The following is a 15,190-nucleotide window of genomic DNA, read 5'->3' as shown; positions in this document are numbered from 1 at the left end:
CAGCACCTTCTCAGAATCATCCAGATGTTCATTTGCAAACTTCAGACGGGCCTGTAAGCGTGCCTTCTTGAGCAGGGGGACCTTGCGGGCACTGCAGGATTTTAATCCATTACGGCGTAATGTGTTACCAATGGTTTTCTTGGTGACTGTGGTCCCAGCTGCCTTGAGATCATTAACAAGTTCCCCCCGTGTAGTTTTCGGCTGAGCTCTCACCTTCCTCAGGATCAAGGCTACCCCACGAGATGAGATTTTGCATGGAGCCCCAGATCTATGTCGATTAACAGTCATTTTGTATGTCTTCCATTTTCTTACTATTGCACCAACAATTGTCTCCTTCTCACCCAGCGTCTTACTTATGGTTTTGTAGCCTATTCCAGCCTTGTGCAGGTCTATGATCTTGTCCCTGACATCCTTAGAAAGCTCTTTGGTCTTGCCCATGTTGTAGAGGTTAGAGTCAGACTGATTAATTGAGTATGTGGACAGGAGTCTTTTATACAGGTGACCATGTAAGACAGCTGTCTTTAATGCAGGCACCAAGTTGATTTGAAGCGTGTTAGGGTATGTTCACACGTAGTCAACCAAAACGTCTGAAAATCCAGAGCTGTTTTCAAGGGAAACCAGACCCTGCTTTTCAGACGTTTTTTTTACCAACTCGCATTTTTCGCGGCGTTTTTCGCGCCGTTTTCGCGGCGTTTTTTACGTCCGTTTTTGGAGCTGTTTGCATTGGAGTCTATGAGAAAACAGCTCCAAAAACGTCTGAAAGAAGTGTCCTGCACGTCTTTTGACGAGGCTGTATTTTTACGAGTCGTCGTTTGACAGCTGTCAAACGACGACGCGTAAATAACAGGTCGTCTGCACAGTACGTCGGCAAACCCATTCAAATGAATGGGCAGATGTTTGCCGACGTATTGGAGCCGTATTTTCAGACGTAAAACGAGGCATAATACGCCTCGTATACGTCTGAAATTTGGCCGTGTGAACATACCCTAACTGGTCTGGAGGAGGCTGAACTCTTAATGGTTGGTAGGGGATCAAATACTTATTTCTCTGTGCACAATGCAAATAAATATATATAATTTTGACTATGTGATTTTCTTTATTTTTTTTTTTATATAATCTATCTCTCACTGGTAAAATTAACCTAGCCTAAAAATTCTAGACTGTTCATGACTTTGACAGTGGGCAAATTTATAAAATCAGCAAGGGATCAAATACTTATTTCCTCCACTGTATACATCAGGAAGTCCTCCAGGTATCTAAGACGAACACACATCACAAACATGGTGTCAACAGAGTCTTGGGCTATGTTCACACAGAGCAGATATGCTGCTAAAAGTACACACGGTATCTGCCCTGGTCCCCACAGGGAATTCCAGCCCAAAAAAACGAATTGTGGTGCGGTTTTTCGGCCGGGTTGTCCGTTGCAGAAAACAAAAAGCCTATACTTACCCGTAGTCATGGCAATTCTTCCCTCTAACGTCCTGCAGCCCGGCCTCCTGGGATGACCTTTCATCCCATGTGAGCAGTCTGTGATTGGCTGCCGCAGTCACATGGGATGAAACGCCATGCCTGGGGGCTGGACGCAGAAGCAGAGAGATCTGGCTAAGTATAATCTAAGCAACGCTTCCAAAGTATAAATTGACATGTTGCGGATTTTAAAAAAAACGCTCTGCAGGTCAATTTATGAACGTTTTATCGGCGTATTTTTTTACGCAGCGTGTGGATGAGATTTGTTCAAATCTCCTTCACTCTGCTGCTACTGTATTACACTGAGGATTTTCCACAATGAAATCCGTTGTGGAAAATCTGAAGTATTTTTATTCTACGTGTGGACATGCCCTAACAGTATATATGTGCACATGAACTTTTAGAACCGATCAGAATTCTCACCGTTCACAGCTATAACTGGTATAAGATGATCTACAATAGGTTTTATGTTATGTCATATTTGGTATCACATATGCCCTATGCTGTTGGTATAAAAATATAAGGGCATATTACCATAGCCGTAATTATACTGTATTACGCATGATTGTGACCATGTAAAATCAAATGTCCGAAATATTCTGTAAAATTAGTGTTTTAAGGAATGCATTGGTGCCTGCGTCCTAGTCCTTCTTTTATAGCCACTTTATGCAGTAGGGGGTAATTTGCGAGTCTTCTACATAAGGCGACATTTCTCACTGCTGCAGATCTGCTTTATTGTACGCCATAACTGAGCTGTAAATTCTATCAGGCGCTTTGTGCTGTCAAACCTGTGAAAGATGTTACTATGACTGCACATTAGTGGGGAAGTCTACTGCGTTCATTAAAGTTCCCGAGGATATCAAAAGAACGTGATGTAAATCTATATAATAAGAACTTTTCTGGTCAAACGGTTTCTCTAGCTAAGAGGTCGTAGCAAGTATTGAGAAGTGTTTGCTAGAGACTGCAACAAATTGTGTTCAAGTAAAGGGTATTTAAAGGCTTTGTACACCTTTTTTGAATATTTATTTATTTTTTTCTTTTTGGAGTTTTTTTGTTTTTTTAAAAAATAAAGATGTATCAGTGTTTCACGTGCAACTTTCTAAATACTTTTTATTAAAAATTATATTTATTTTTTTAGATAAATCTGCTTTGTATCCTGTATACATAGCAGCTGTATCTAGTGCTGAGACCTGTATTTGTCAGGTCCATGGCACTGCCGGGTTCAGACACGCAGGATCCACCTGTTATTGATCACATCTAAGTTATGAGCTTCGACCCGCTGACACTAAAGCAGTCAGTGCCGGTGACCTGACAAATACAGGTCTGAGCGCTAGATACAGCTTCTCTGTATATACAAAGCAGATGTATCTCAAAAACTAAAAATTATTTTTAATAAAAAGTATTTAGAAAGTGGCACCTAACACACTGACCTTTTTATTTAAATAGAAACAAAAACACAATTTCAAAGGTGTACATAGCCCTTAATACATGCTAACACATAGTAAATGGATTTACTATGTTTCCTGTTATTTGTATAGCGGCAACATATTCTTCATCCATGAGCTTGGAATGTATACTTTAACAACAGTTCCTCCACCAAGTATACCCAACAATTTAATCTCCCTATTTCAAGCTGCCTATTAAGATTTTACTTGGATCCCACAAGTGTCCTGATATTTTCTGCTATCAAAACCCTTGAGAAAGTTGCATACACAAATGGATAGCCCCAGCGATATATTTTTATAAAATTATTTTTTTTTTTTTTTTTTTGCTTTTTAAGTAATTTTCAATAACCTTGAAACCTTTTAGATTCAAATTATTTGAATTTTGTGTTTATCGTACATTTGAACCTTGGCTCATTTATATGTACATACGTATACACACATACGTGCATATATACATATTAGTTGGCCCTCCTGGAGCAGCAGTGGGTTGTCTGGGTTTGGCTGCACAAAATCTGGGTGGCCTACATAACACCTATGTCCTTGTGTAATTGATCAGCACAGCCATCACGACAACCATGCAGGGACGCAGGTCCAGTGACGCAGTAGGCCATAACAGTAATTTAGGTCCCAGTATGGGTCCTACACATGTATATTCCTAGGGTTACCCACCACCACTGGCCTCCACTGAAGACACTAGTGCAGGACTATGAGATGAATTGTAACAATAATACAGCATGGGACTTTATTGTTACATGTCTGAATAATTAGGGAATATTGCTGTACATATTCATTATTTTAATATATATATATTTGCATTGCTTCACATGTATTTTTCTCTATTGATGATGAAGTGAACCCACAGTTTATCACTAACAACCCTGGAATATGTTAAAGCAGAAATGGTCTTCCAGTGCCATAGTTAGTTACTGATCATAAACTTGTTTGGATTACCAATAAGTTCAATGTCAATGGCCAGTTTTACATGCTAGGAAACCAATTCACCTATAGGAGGAAACTGGATCAACAGGAAAAAAAACACAACCTGCAAGGCAATAGGGCTACTGTTTGTATCTTGACGACAACATTTACCCTAGGCTTTGTAGTTCTGTCACATTTCTGTTTCCTCTGATGGGCACAAGGCACCCAAAGCGGTTGCCACTCATCTCACTATTTTCAAGATGTTTGCTGTCAGGGAAAGGAAACATTCATTGTTTCCATATAGAGGCTGAAAATCTATGCAGGTCTAATAATGCTTGCAGCTTCAATCTAGACCAGTGGTTCCCAAACTTTCTGAGGCTGGGACCCACTTGTGGCCGATACTTTTGTTTGGGATACCCCACTACCGTACTTAGCCCTATTTTGTCTGACGTATGTCAACATCATTCGTAGTTAGATGCTGGTACTAAACAAGAATAATTGCGCAGGCAGGGGATGGGGCAGGCTCAAGGTATTCTGCTGCTCTGTGTCGCTGAGGCCCAACTATGACTACTAATGGTGGGTCATGTGACCCGATCTGTCCATCGGAGGCATAGGTAGGGGTTTAGCACAGGTGTGAAACACATCTCAGTGGGCCCCCCACACAGTCTAGTGGCCCCCCACAAGATAATACTCCTATAGCTGCCCCCACACAGTATAATGCCCCTCACAGTTTAATGACCCCTTTAGTCAACCCCACACCGTATAATGCCCCATTAGTGCCCCCACACACCGCATAATGCCCCTATAGCTGCCAGCACGCACTGCAATGCCCCTTTAGCTGCTCCCATACAGTATAGTGCCCCCATTTTGTAAATTGTCCCATAGTGGCCCACCCATGCCAAGTATAATGCCCCCATATTGTCTAATAAAAAAAATCCTAAAATAATTACTTAGATATCCCCGTTACTGCGACAAATGGAAGAGATCCTTCTGCTGATCTGGTCTGTGCAGTGTGTAGCTCAGCGCAGACAGGTGTGATGATGTCACTACATCGCGCCTCTCTGCGTCAAGCTGCTCACTGCATAGTGAATTCTGGAGCAAGGAATGGTCAGCTCCTTGCTCCACCTTTTGGATTCAACTGTATATGTGTCCTGGGGATGCAGATCAAATGAAACCGGGAAATCGGTGGGTGGCTCACGTCCACCCGGATGTCTTTACACAACTCACCCCCCCCCCTCAGGGGGTCGCGACCCACAGTTTGGGAAACGTCGTCTAGACAATCCCCTGTGAGCTAAACCGACTCAACTACAGGCTGAATCATTTTACCTTCACTGATGGAGCGAACACCCGGAGATAGATTTGCGGTGTGCTGCTGATGTATGTGACTCGTAGGGAATTGTAGATCGACCAACATATTTACATTCAATCTCTGAATGTAAACAGTGAATTTTTCTATTTGCTGACTGCAAACGGAGAGCTCGAAACTGACCGCTTTAGGAGAAATGTAACATTACACCGCACCCTTTCTGTAATACATGGTTGCATCGGTCCTCGAGCTGTCTCCCTCTTTCCAGTAGCTTTTCACCCTATGATGTCTATATTCTCTATTAGGGCATGTGGACAAGGGTTGTCCAGTTGAGACAACCCCTATAAGCGTTATTTATCTAAAACTAAGAAATGGTATTAATTTAAAGCGTATCTGTTATTTTACTATGCTACCCTGTGTAAAGGCTGCATAATATGGGGACAAGTCCACTACTGCTAGAGATAATGGCACAATAAAACAACACTCTACCATTTGGTTAATAGAAGCTATAAAAGAATACAGGAGACTTGTTAGGAGTCCGCTGTATTCATGAGGTGGAGCGCCCTCCAACTTCCTCATTAGTTATTGACGACTCGTGCAGCCCCTCGGTCACTGATAAAAGCCCCTTTATGCACACAGCAGACTCCTAACAATGCATCCCTTTTTGGCCAGGATATATGTTTTTGTTGGTTGTATAATGGCAGATCCTGGTAAATCGTGTGTTACGATTACTTTGGTTTTGTTGTCCCAGTGACAGCCCGATCTGTATAGAATAACAGATACCTGAAATTAGTTCCCTATGTGAAAACCTCTATCCTGTTCTGTTTAGACATATGGATGTCCTAGTGAGGGGATGTCCTAGCAAGAAGTGACTCCAGAGGACCTAGTCAGTACTTGTATTACATGGACGGCTATTTAGTTGAATGGTTACATGTAATACTGCATTTCTCCTGTAGTTGAGATGCACTGCTGACTACTTCTTCCCCTGGAAAAATCAGCAGTTTGCCTGGGTTCTTGGGAGCGGCGTTGACTTTCAGGTTAGAAAGGTTGTCTGTGATGATAGAACCCACTTATTGGTTTCCTGTGGCAGAAGGGTCCTGAGGGCTGCTCGGAAGACATGTCTGTTCTCCCAGAACATTCCTGTATACATATCATGTTTATTGCGATCTAATAAACTGTTACCATTTATTAGTCATTCTATTACGAAATGTAGAGAATGCATAAATAAAATGTCCAAAACCCTCACTGCTTATCTATCTGTGTTCACAAATAACGTCTGTACATTAATTATTTATACACATGCGGATACTGCCTATGACCTAAGTGACGAGGATACACTGTGGACCTTTGTTAGATAAAGTGCAAACATTTAGCATTAAAATAGAGATTAACTTTTTGGAGTATATTCTTCAATGTGAAACAGCAATTAGCTTTTTCCTACTTTTTTTTTCTATTATACCGTATACAGGTAAAATGGGCAGAGAAGAAAAAATAAATATTGGCTCCAGTTTAGTACAATAAGAATGCCACGTTTGTCAAATGAGTTATTGAGGAAATAAATAATATATATATATATATATATATATATATATATACACACACACACAAATCGCCTTTACACTACGGCATTCCAAAAGGTTATCCTTTTATCTCTGGTCACCGATGCTCTATAGACCACCAGTCAAGAAGGCTCATATGTGATAATCCATGATATATTGTATAAATGCTTGAGTAGTTTCAGCTACTTCAGTCCTTTATGTCCATGCATTGATGCGTGCCATGTTCTGTGCTTTTCTGGCGGTTTGTATAGTAGCTCACTTGTATTACACCAGCTGAGGAGGAGTACCTATAAAAAGAGCACATTAACCTAATTTTTCCACATGAGCAGGTTAGAACACTGATGTACTTCTGAACTAAATTAAAGCAGCCGGAACAAAGATTCTATATTTAACTAAAGGCCCGGTACACATTTATTTATTTTTCTCATTTATTTGCTCTTAAAGGCAATTCACAAAGCAAAAGAAGTAATAAAACCCTCCAAGGTTCCTTGAGAAATGTGTTGAGCATTTTGCTGTCTCCCGGGCAGGCAGACTCTTCCATTGCAGAGACCATGTTGCCAGGGAATGAGCGTGACTGTAATATGTGCTTCACTAGTGCCGCGAATAGCACTCCTTATCCCTGTTCAAGCACTAGTTACAGTATGCTTAATCCCGGGCAGATGCTGACCTGGAAGAGCGCATTAGGCTTAAAGGGAATGTCTCATGTATTTAATTTTAGCTTGGTTAACTAGATTTGACTTTGTAGCGAGGTGTTTTTTCTTGTTTTGTCACCCCCCCCCCCCCCTCCCAAAAGACCAGGGAGTGACAGGAGATAATCAAAGAATGAAAGGACAGAAAGGGAAAAGAGGGAATAGAAAAGATTATTAGCGTTCAGGTCCTTTTACACGGTCCGATATGGGCCGTGAAAACGAGTGCTGATGGAGACCGCTGTGTTCAGTAATGTATGGAGATGAATGATCGTTACAATGATCACTCATACCCATACAATTCCATCATGTCTGCATCACATCTGCCTGTTTACACCGGGAGATGTGCTGCCGACTTCGCTTGTTCATTGCCTGATCGTTGCTTGTTTACACAGGGCAATGATAGTGAACGAGCGTTCATATGAAAGCTCATTGGCCCGTGTAAAAGGCCTTTACTGTCCTACCTTATATAGGCCTCCTGTTCATATGCTATAAATGTCCGAGATAGGAATACCCCTTTAAATGCATAATTTCCACAAATGTCCGATAGATGCAGGTCCCACACCTATCCCCTGACCACCTGTCCATCCTTTCAACTTTTTTGGGCTCCAGCCACTGGCTTTTGAGGTGGCCGGGTTTTCCGGATTTAACTGAGCGCGTTTTGCTACGCTGTTTCCAGAACTCTCGTAGAAGTGAATTCTAGTTACAAAAACAGTATAGCACAGCGAGCTGCACCATTTCTGCAGCTCCTGAGTTGCGGAAACAGCATAGCTCGCTGCGCTATGCTATTTTAGTAACTTCGATTCACTTCTATGGGAGTTACGGAAACCGCGTAACAAAACACATTTGCCAGTTTCTGGAAACCCGACGACCTCTTAAGTGGCCGAAGCCCAGCAGCAGAAGGTAGGATGGTGACAGGGGGCCCCATTCTGTCGATAGAGGCGACTTCCAGAGGTGGGACACGCATCTATCTGGTATTTGTGGGATATCCTGTGGATATTCCATAAATGTCTGAGATAGGGAAAACCCCTTTTAAGGACTCTCTCTATTATCAAATGGCAGTCGTTTTTACAAATTTACTTTCACATGTAAAACGACTCCTCTATCTTCTAATAAGATATTTCAGCACTCAAAAGCCTGTGGAAAAATGTCAATCAAATACTCCTAGATATAGAAAAAAAACAAAAAAACGTTGTCACTTTGTGTTACAGAATATGAGTGATGCCATGGCAATCCTACACAAGTTACAGACGGGCCTAGATGTCAATGTGAAGTTCACTGGAGTGAGAGTCTTCGAGTACACGCCTGAGTGTATTGTATTTGATCTTCTCGATATGCCCTTATACCATGGCTGGCTACTGGATCCAGAGGTAGGTGCTCTTTAAAAAAAAAAACATGATTCCTTCATTAAATCAATCAATCTAATCCTTGCATAATTTCTATGCATGTTTTTCATTCTTATTTAAAAAAATTTACTTAGTTACTGACTTGGCTAGCTGTACAAGTTCATGTCTGTTAAATAATGGCCTGTATGCAATCTAGTAGAGAGTAATGTTAGCGTAAACTCCTAATTGGAGAACCATTTGCTTGAGAGCCGTGAGGAAGGTGCTATATGAATGGCGCCTCATTTGCAGTGAACTATCTGCCGGAGAACGAGGATCCCACACCCTGTGTTTCCACAAAAACTCTCAGTTAATTCTAGAAAAAAAAAAGCGCATTTAAAAATTTAGGGTTAATTCATATTTCTTATTGTATGCACCAGTCATAACTTGTGTTTTATGCCAAAAGCTAGCAAAGTTTACGGTGATACCTTCCTGTGCATTCATCCTGCTCTGTCCCATTTAAAAATCGCAAATGAAAAAACGGTCCAGTACTAGTGCATGTGAAACAGAAAATTAGTGAAAAGAGGGGAACCTTAGGAGTTTGCTTTGTGCTTTCTTGGATGGAGACCAGGTAATCTATGCCCAATTCCCATCAACTAATCCCCAACTGAAAATGGAAGGACCACGAGGAAATAAAACGCTGTGTCTCCAAGATTTCTACAGGACTGCTTCATGAGCTTTCAACAGTCTTGTGAACTGACGACCAGTATTTGTGGCTTGTTAGTCTACTGTTTTGGGTTACTCACAAGAGATTGCTTTTCAAAATAAGCTCTCATATGTGCGTACATGGGGAATAACACATTCTGGGCATTATATTCAGGTGTTTCATTCAGTCCCATTACAACAGGTGTATTAAACCCAGCATCTGCAGTCTGCCTTTACTAACATTTGTGGAAGAATGGGCCGTTCTAAAGAGCTCACTGGATTCCAGCGTGGTACTGTAATATGTTGCAATTGTGGCATCCTGTCAGTTTGTGAAATTTTTCCTTCATATATATTCCACGATCAACTGTGTGTGGTATTATTGTAAAGTGGAAGTGTTTAGGAACCACAGCAACTCACCCACATGTCAGTGACGTAAGGTTACAGAGCGGTGTCGCCGAGTGCTGAGGTGCATAGTGCATAGCAGTTTTCCCCTCCGCAAGCTATAGCTCTAAGGGTATGTGCACACGTAGTGACCAAAAACGTCTGAAAATACGGAGCTGTTTTCAAGGGAAAACAGCCCCTGTTTTTCAGACGTTTTTCGCTGCGTTTTTTACGTCCGTTTTTGGAGCTGTTTTCATTGGAGTCTATGAGAAAACGGCTCCAAAAACGTCCAAAGAAGTGCCCTGCACTTCTTTTGCCGAGGCTGTATTTTTACGCGTCGTCGTTTGACAGCTGTCAAACGACGACGCGTAAATGACAGGTCGTCGGCACAGTACGTGGGCAAACCCATTCAAATGAATGGGCAGATGTTTGCCGACGTATTGTAGCCCTATTTTCAGACGTATAACGAGGCATAATACGCCTCGTTTACATCTGAAAATAGGTCGTGTGAACCCAGCCTAATTGTCAGTTTTTCCTGAGCTAGTGGGTGGAGACTAGCTTCTATGATGTCTCCCATACATTGCACACAGAGAAAAGCGGAGATTCTGCTCTCCTATTTCTCTGTAACACATCCTCAGAAGCCGCAGCATGGAGGACATTACTCAACCGTAATGAACCGTGTAGCTGTGAATCCAGTTGTGGGGTGAGATGTAACACTTACTAGAAGCTGCAACAGCTTCTCCGTGTGTCTCTTGCTCCGTCTCTATCCAGCAGCACCCTGCTCCTCCCCACTCCACAAACTTCTATGAGCAGCATGTAACTTGATCCCTCAGTGAGCTGATAATTCATCTCCTCTCTCAAGATGGATTTCAGAAGTGAATTGAGAGTGAATGATCAGTGCAGAGGGAGGGGGAGGAGTGGCTCATAAGTGGAGAAAGAGGCATTTTTCTCTAATAAGATATATTAGTAAGGTGTTTGTTTTTGTTTTTTTTATATTCGCTTGTACTATTGGTTTATGCAAAGTTTGTTGAAATGATAATGGCCATATAAACCTGGAGCCCTGATAGTAGCATATTGTATGTTAGCATTTTATCAAGGGTGTCTTTTGTGGAGGTCATTTGCCCTTACTGGCAGGTTTTCTAGACTTTTTCTATCCAATATTCCTGAATATTTGATGTTCCGGAACCGGTCAGATCCCATCAATTGATTTTGAAGCAATTTTACGGTAGCTAGAGGAATCCGTAAATAAAATGCTGGTTAGTAATATGTGTAATTGGAGCACACAAAATGATAAATGCGTGTGTAATTTATTCTTTAAGGGTTTGTTCGGTTTCAGCAAATTTGTTATATTTCTGTATAATTAAGTACAATTTTCCAAAATACATCCTGTAATTAATCCTACAGTTTTCAAGATCTCTGCTTGTTTTCATCAGTATGAACTTTGTTTACTTCAAGCCGATAAAATTCTGCCCATGGTCATGTGGTGGACACACGTGCAGGCTCGTTACAGTATGTGTATCAGAGCTGTGTCTTCTAACAATCCCAGCACCTGTATGTCCATCACATGACCACGGACAGAATTTTATCCACAGGTAGTAAGCAATGAATGTTCCTACTAAATAACAACACGCAGAGATCTTGTAAACCATGAGGAATACAGAAAGTATACTGGATCATTTTTATAACTTTTATGTATAAAAAAATAAATAACATTAATTTGCTGGAAGTGGACAACCCCTTTACTATCTGCTAGCTGAAACGCTTCTTCATTTTCTGGTTTTCATCATATATTTAGAACGGCTGTGGCTGCCTGGAATGAAAGATCACGGCTGCTCCGGAGTGGTTTGTGCCCAGCCTCCACTGTAGTTTTGGAAATAATAAACCTAATTTAGTAATAATGACGTTTTATTTTCTCTATGGATCTGTTTTGGTTTTTTTCTTTGAAGCGATTTTGCCTAATCTCCGAAATCTGTAGAATCTTCAATAAGATACTTGGGGCCTAGTTGTAAGAATATCTGAACAGAATGTATGCCTTCAACAGGGTGTTCATGCCAAGTACCGTTCAATAAAGAAGACCAAAGTACAAATAATGACCCATAATTCTAAAACCCCGCAGTACATTATTGCACTCCTAGAACGTGAACCTTTCATTGGAAGTAAAATTATATACCAAGTAACCTGGAACAAAGTGGCTTCTTTATGAAAACTAGTGCAAAGATATGTCGCCTGTAACAGCCAAGTTCTGCATGTTGGGCTGGAAATCTTCGCTCCAATGATATTTAAAGGGATCCTGGAAGCTGAGATGCAGGCTGCCCTTTGCTGTGCCCTCACACACCCAGGAGCTGCTTAAAGAGGACTCCCACCTACAAAGTAAAATTGGCCATATATTCGTAAATTAGAAGTTGGATCAACATACAAGGTTTGGTCATTCTGCTTTACTTCCAGACAGGTTTCTTGGGGCACACATTTTTGCGATAACCGGAATTGCAGCCATGTTGGTTTTAGATTCTCAGAAATTATGGTAAAGCTTTCAATTTGTTAATAATAACCAGTTTATGAGAAGCTAATTTAAAGGCGACGACCAATATGGATGCACTCCCTGTTGCCGAACTTGTACGTTATCTTTGCGCTAGTTTTCATAAAACACAGGAGCATACAGCAGATTGTGTGGATGGGTGATCTGACCAAGTCTCCTGTAAAGAGGTAACTACATATTGAAATGGTGTCTTCCATTGACCAGCACTCTGAATTAATAAAATAAGTCTTCTTGTGCATAGATGCTTTGAAACTCGCATATTTTTCTCCTGTTTTCTTTGCAGCCTTTACATTTTGTTTACAGTTACTACATAGTTTATTTGGGAACATAAATCCCATCATTGCTCTCTTTTATGCGGCTGCAGCAATTTTCTCATTATGATTTCTTCTTGTATTGCAGATTGCCAAGGTGGTAACAGCCGTGGGTAACTGCAGCTACAACCAGCTGGTGGAGAAGATTATTTCATTCAAGCAGTCGGACAACAGTGAGCTAGTTAGTGAAGGTGGGTGAGTGATTTTGGCTTATTATTGCTAGATCATGTCAATGGCCACTTTATGTTGAGAAGAAATTATCCAGATAATATAAAGCAACGGTACGTCAACAAAACAAACGTTTGGATAGTGTTTCGCGGTGTAGCTACCATTATTTTTCCTGGATGCAGTTAAGTTGCTGCTCGTTCTCCTTGTCTTGAGTCGCATGTTCAGTCTTACCTGCAGTCCCAGTTGTGAAATTCTTTTTTTAATTTGTTTTAAAGTGGATCTTTTACCGTAATATGCTCCTATTTAAGAGCAGCATATTCTAAAGATAAGTCTGCTGGACTATTAGGCCGGGTTCCCACAGGGCGGATAGGCTGTGTAAAAATCACGCGGTGTGACCTGGAACCCGCAGTACCCTCCATCCCCAAAAAATCGCAGCACGTTGTGGTGCAATTTTTCTAATGGAATATTCGCTTCGGAAGAAAGCCGTTTATGCTTACCCCCTCGGTCTTCTCTGCGCGTAGTCTGGCCTCCTACATTGACGTTACAAGCCATGTGACAACGCAGCCTGTGATTGGCTGCAGCGGTCACATGGGATGAAACGTCAGTCCAGGAGGCCGGACTGTAGGAAGGAGGACGACATTCTGGTCTAAGTATGATTTATTTATTTATTTTTCCTGTAGTTTAGATTTTTGCAGCGTAATCGCAACACAATTCCGCACCGCAGGTCAATTTATTAACGTTTATGCTGTGTTTTTATTCTGCAGCGTGGGCATGAGCTTTTCTTAATCTCATCCACTTTTCTGCTACTTTTTAAGTGCTGCAGAATTTCCGCACACAATTCCGTTGCGGAAATTCCGCAGTATTTACGCTGTGTGGGAATCCGGCCCTTGGGTAAGGGCCAGATTTTGTTACTAATGTGAATGTGGTTGTTTCAGCAACAAAATCTGCCATGTGTGACTGCACCCTTAACGACAAAAAATATTATGGTTGAAAGACCGAAATTGTATTATTTCTATCCCTGCAATGATTCCGCTCGTTTAATCCCATAGATGCTCCATAGATTTTGGTGAACTCCCTAAAAATTTTATATATATATATATATATATATATATATATATATATATACACACTACCGTTCAAAAGTTTAGGGTCACTTAGAAATTTCCTTATTTTTGCAAGAAAAGCAGTTTTTTTCAATGAAGATAACATTAAATTAATCAGAAATACACTCTATACATTGTTAATTTACTAAATGACTATTCTAGCTGCAAACGTCTGGTTTTTAATGCAATATCTACATAGGTGTATAGAGGCCCATTTCCAGCAACCATCACTCCAGTGTTCTAATGGTACATTGTGTTTGCTAACTGTGTTAGAAAGCTAATGGATGATTAGAAAACACTTGAAAACCCTTGTGCAATTATGTTATCACCGCTGTAAACAGTTTTGCTGTTTAGAGGAGCTATAAAACTGACCTTCCTGTGAGCTAGTTGAGAATCTGGAGCATTACATTTGTGGGTTCGATTAAACTCTCAAAATGGCTAGAAAAAGAGAGCTTTCATGTGAAACTCGACAGTCTATTCTTGTTCTTAGAAATGAAGACTATTCTATGCGAGAAATTGCCAAGAAACGGAAGATTTCCTACAACGGTGTGTACTACTCCCTTCAGAGGACAGGACACACAGGCTCTAACCAGAGTAGAAAGAGAAGTGGGAGGCCCCGCTGCACAGCTGAGCAACAAGACAAGTACATTCGAGTCTCTAGTTTGAGAAATAGACGCCTCACAGGTCCTCAACTGGCAGCTTCATTAAATAGTATCCGCAAAACGCTAGTGTCAACGTCTACAGTGAAGAGGCGACTCCGGGATGCTGGCCTTCAGGGCAGAGTGGCAAAGAAAAAGCCATATCTGAGACTGGCTAATAAAAGGAAAAGATTAATATGGGCAAAAGCACGCAGACATTGGACAGAGGAAGATTGGAAAAAAGTGTTATGGACAGACAAATCGAAGTTTGAGGTGTTTGGATAACACAGAAGAACATTTGTGAGACGCAGAACAACTGAAAAGATGCTGGAAGAGTGCCTGACGCCATCTGTCAAGCATGGTGGAGTTAATGTGATGGTCTGGGGTTGCTTTGCTGCTGGTAAAGTGGGAGATTTGTACAAGGTAAAGGGATTTTGAATAAGGAAGGCTATCACTCCATTTTGCAACGCCATGCCATACCCTGTGGACAGCGCTTGATTGGAGCCAATTTCATCCTACAACAGGACAGTGACCCAAAGCACACCTCCAAATTATGCAAGAACTATTTAGGGAAGAAGTAGGCAGCTGGTATTCTATCTGTAATGGAGTGGCCAGCGCAGTCACCAGATCTCAACCCCATAGAGC

General features: G+C 41.3%; 1 protein-coding gene across 1 annotated transcript in view; it reads left to right on the top strand.

Moving 5' to 3' along the window:
- Positions 1-15,190, top strand: part of MINDY2 (MINDY lysine 48 deubiquitinase 2) — a 62,768-nt gene that overhangs the window by 30,651 nt on the left and 16,927 nt on the right. Inside the window, exons 4-5 of the mRNA XM_075857940.1 lie at positions 8,593-8,751; positions 12,725-12,827. Of these exons, the coding sequence (XP_075714055.1) occupies positions 8,593-8,751; positions 12,725-12,827 (262 nt within the window). The remainder of the gene's footprint in view (positions 1-8,592; positions 8,752-12,724; positions 12,828-15,190) is intronic.

This window comes from Rhinoderma darwinii, chromosome 3, assembly GCF_050947455.1.
Source record: "Rhinoderma darwinii isolate aRhiDar2 chromosome 3, aRhiDar2.hap1, whole genome shotgun sequence".
Lineage (NCBI taxonomy): Eukaryota > Metazoa > Chordata > Amphibia > Anura > Rhinodermatidae > Rhinoderma > Rhinoderma darwinii.
This window is presented reverse-complemented; position numbering and strand designations above follow the sequence as displayed.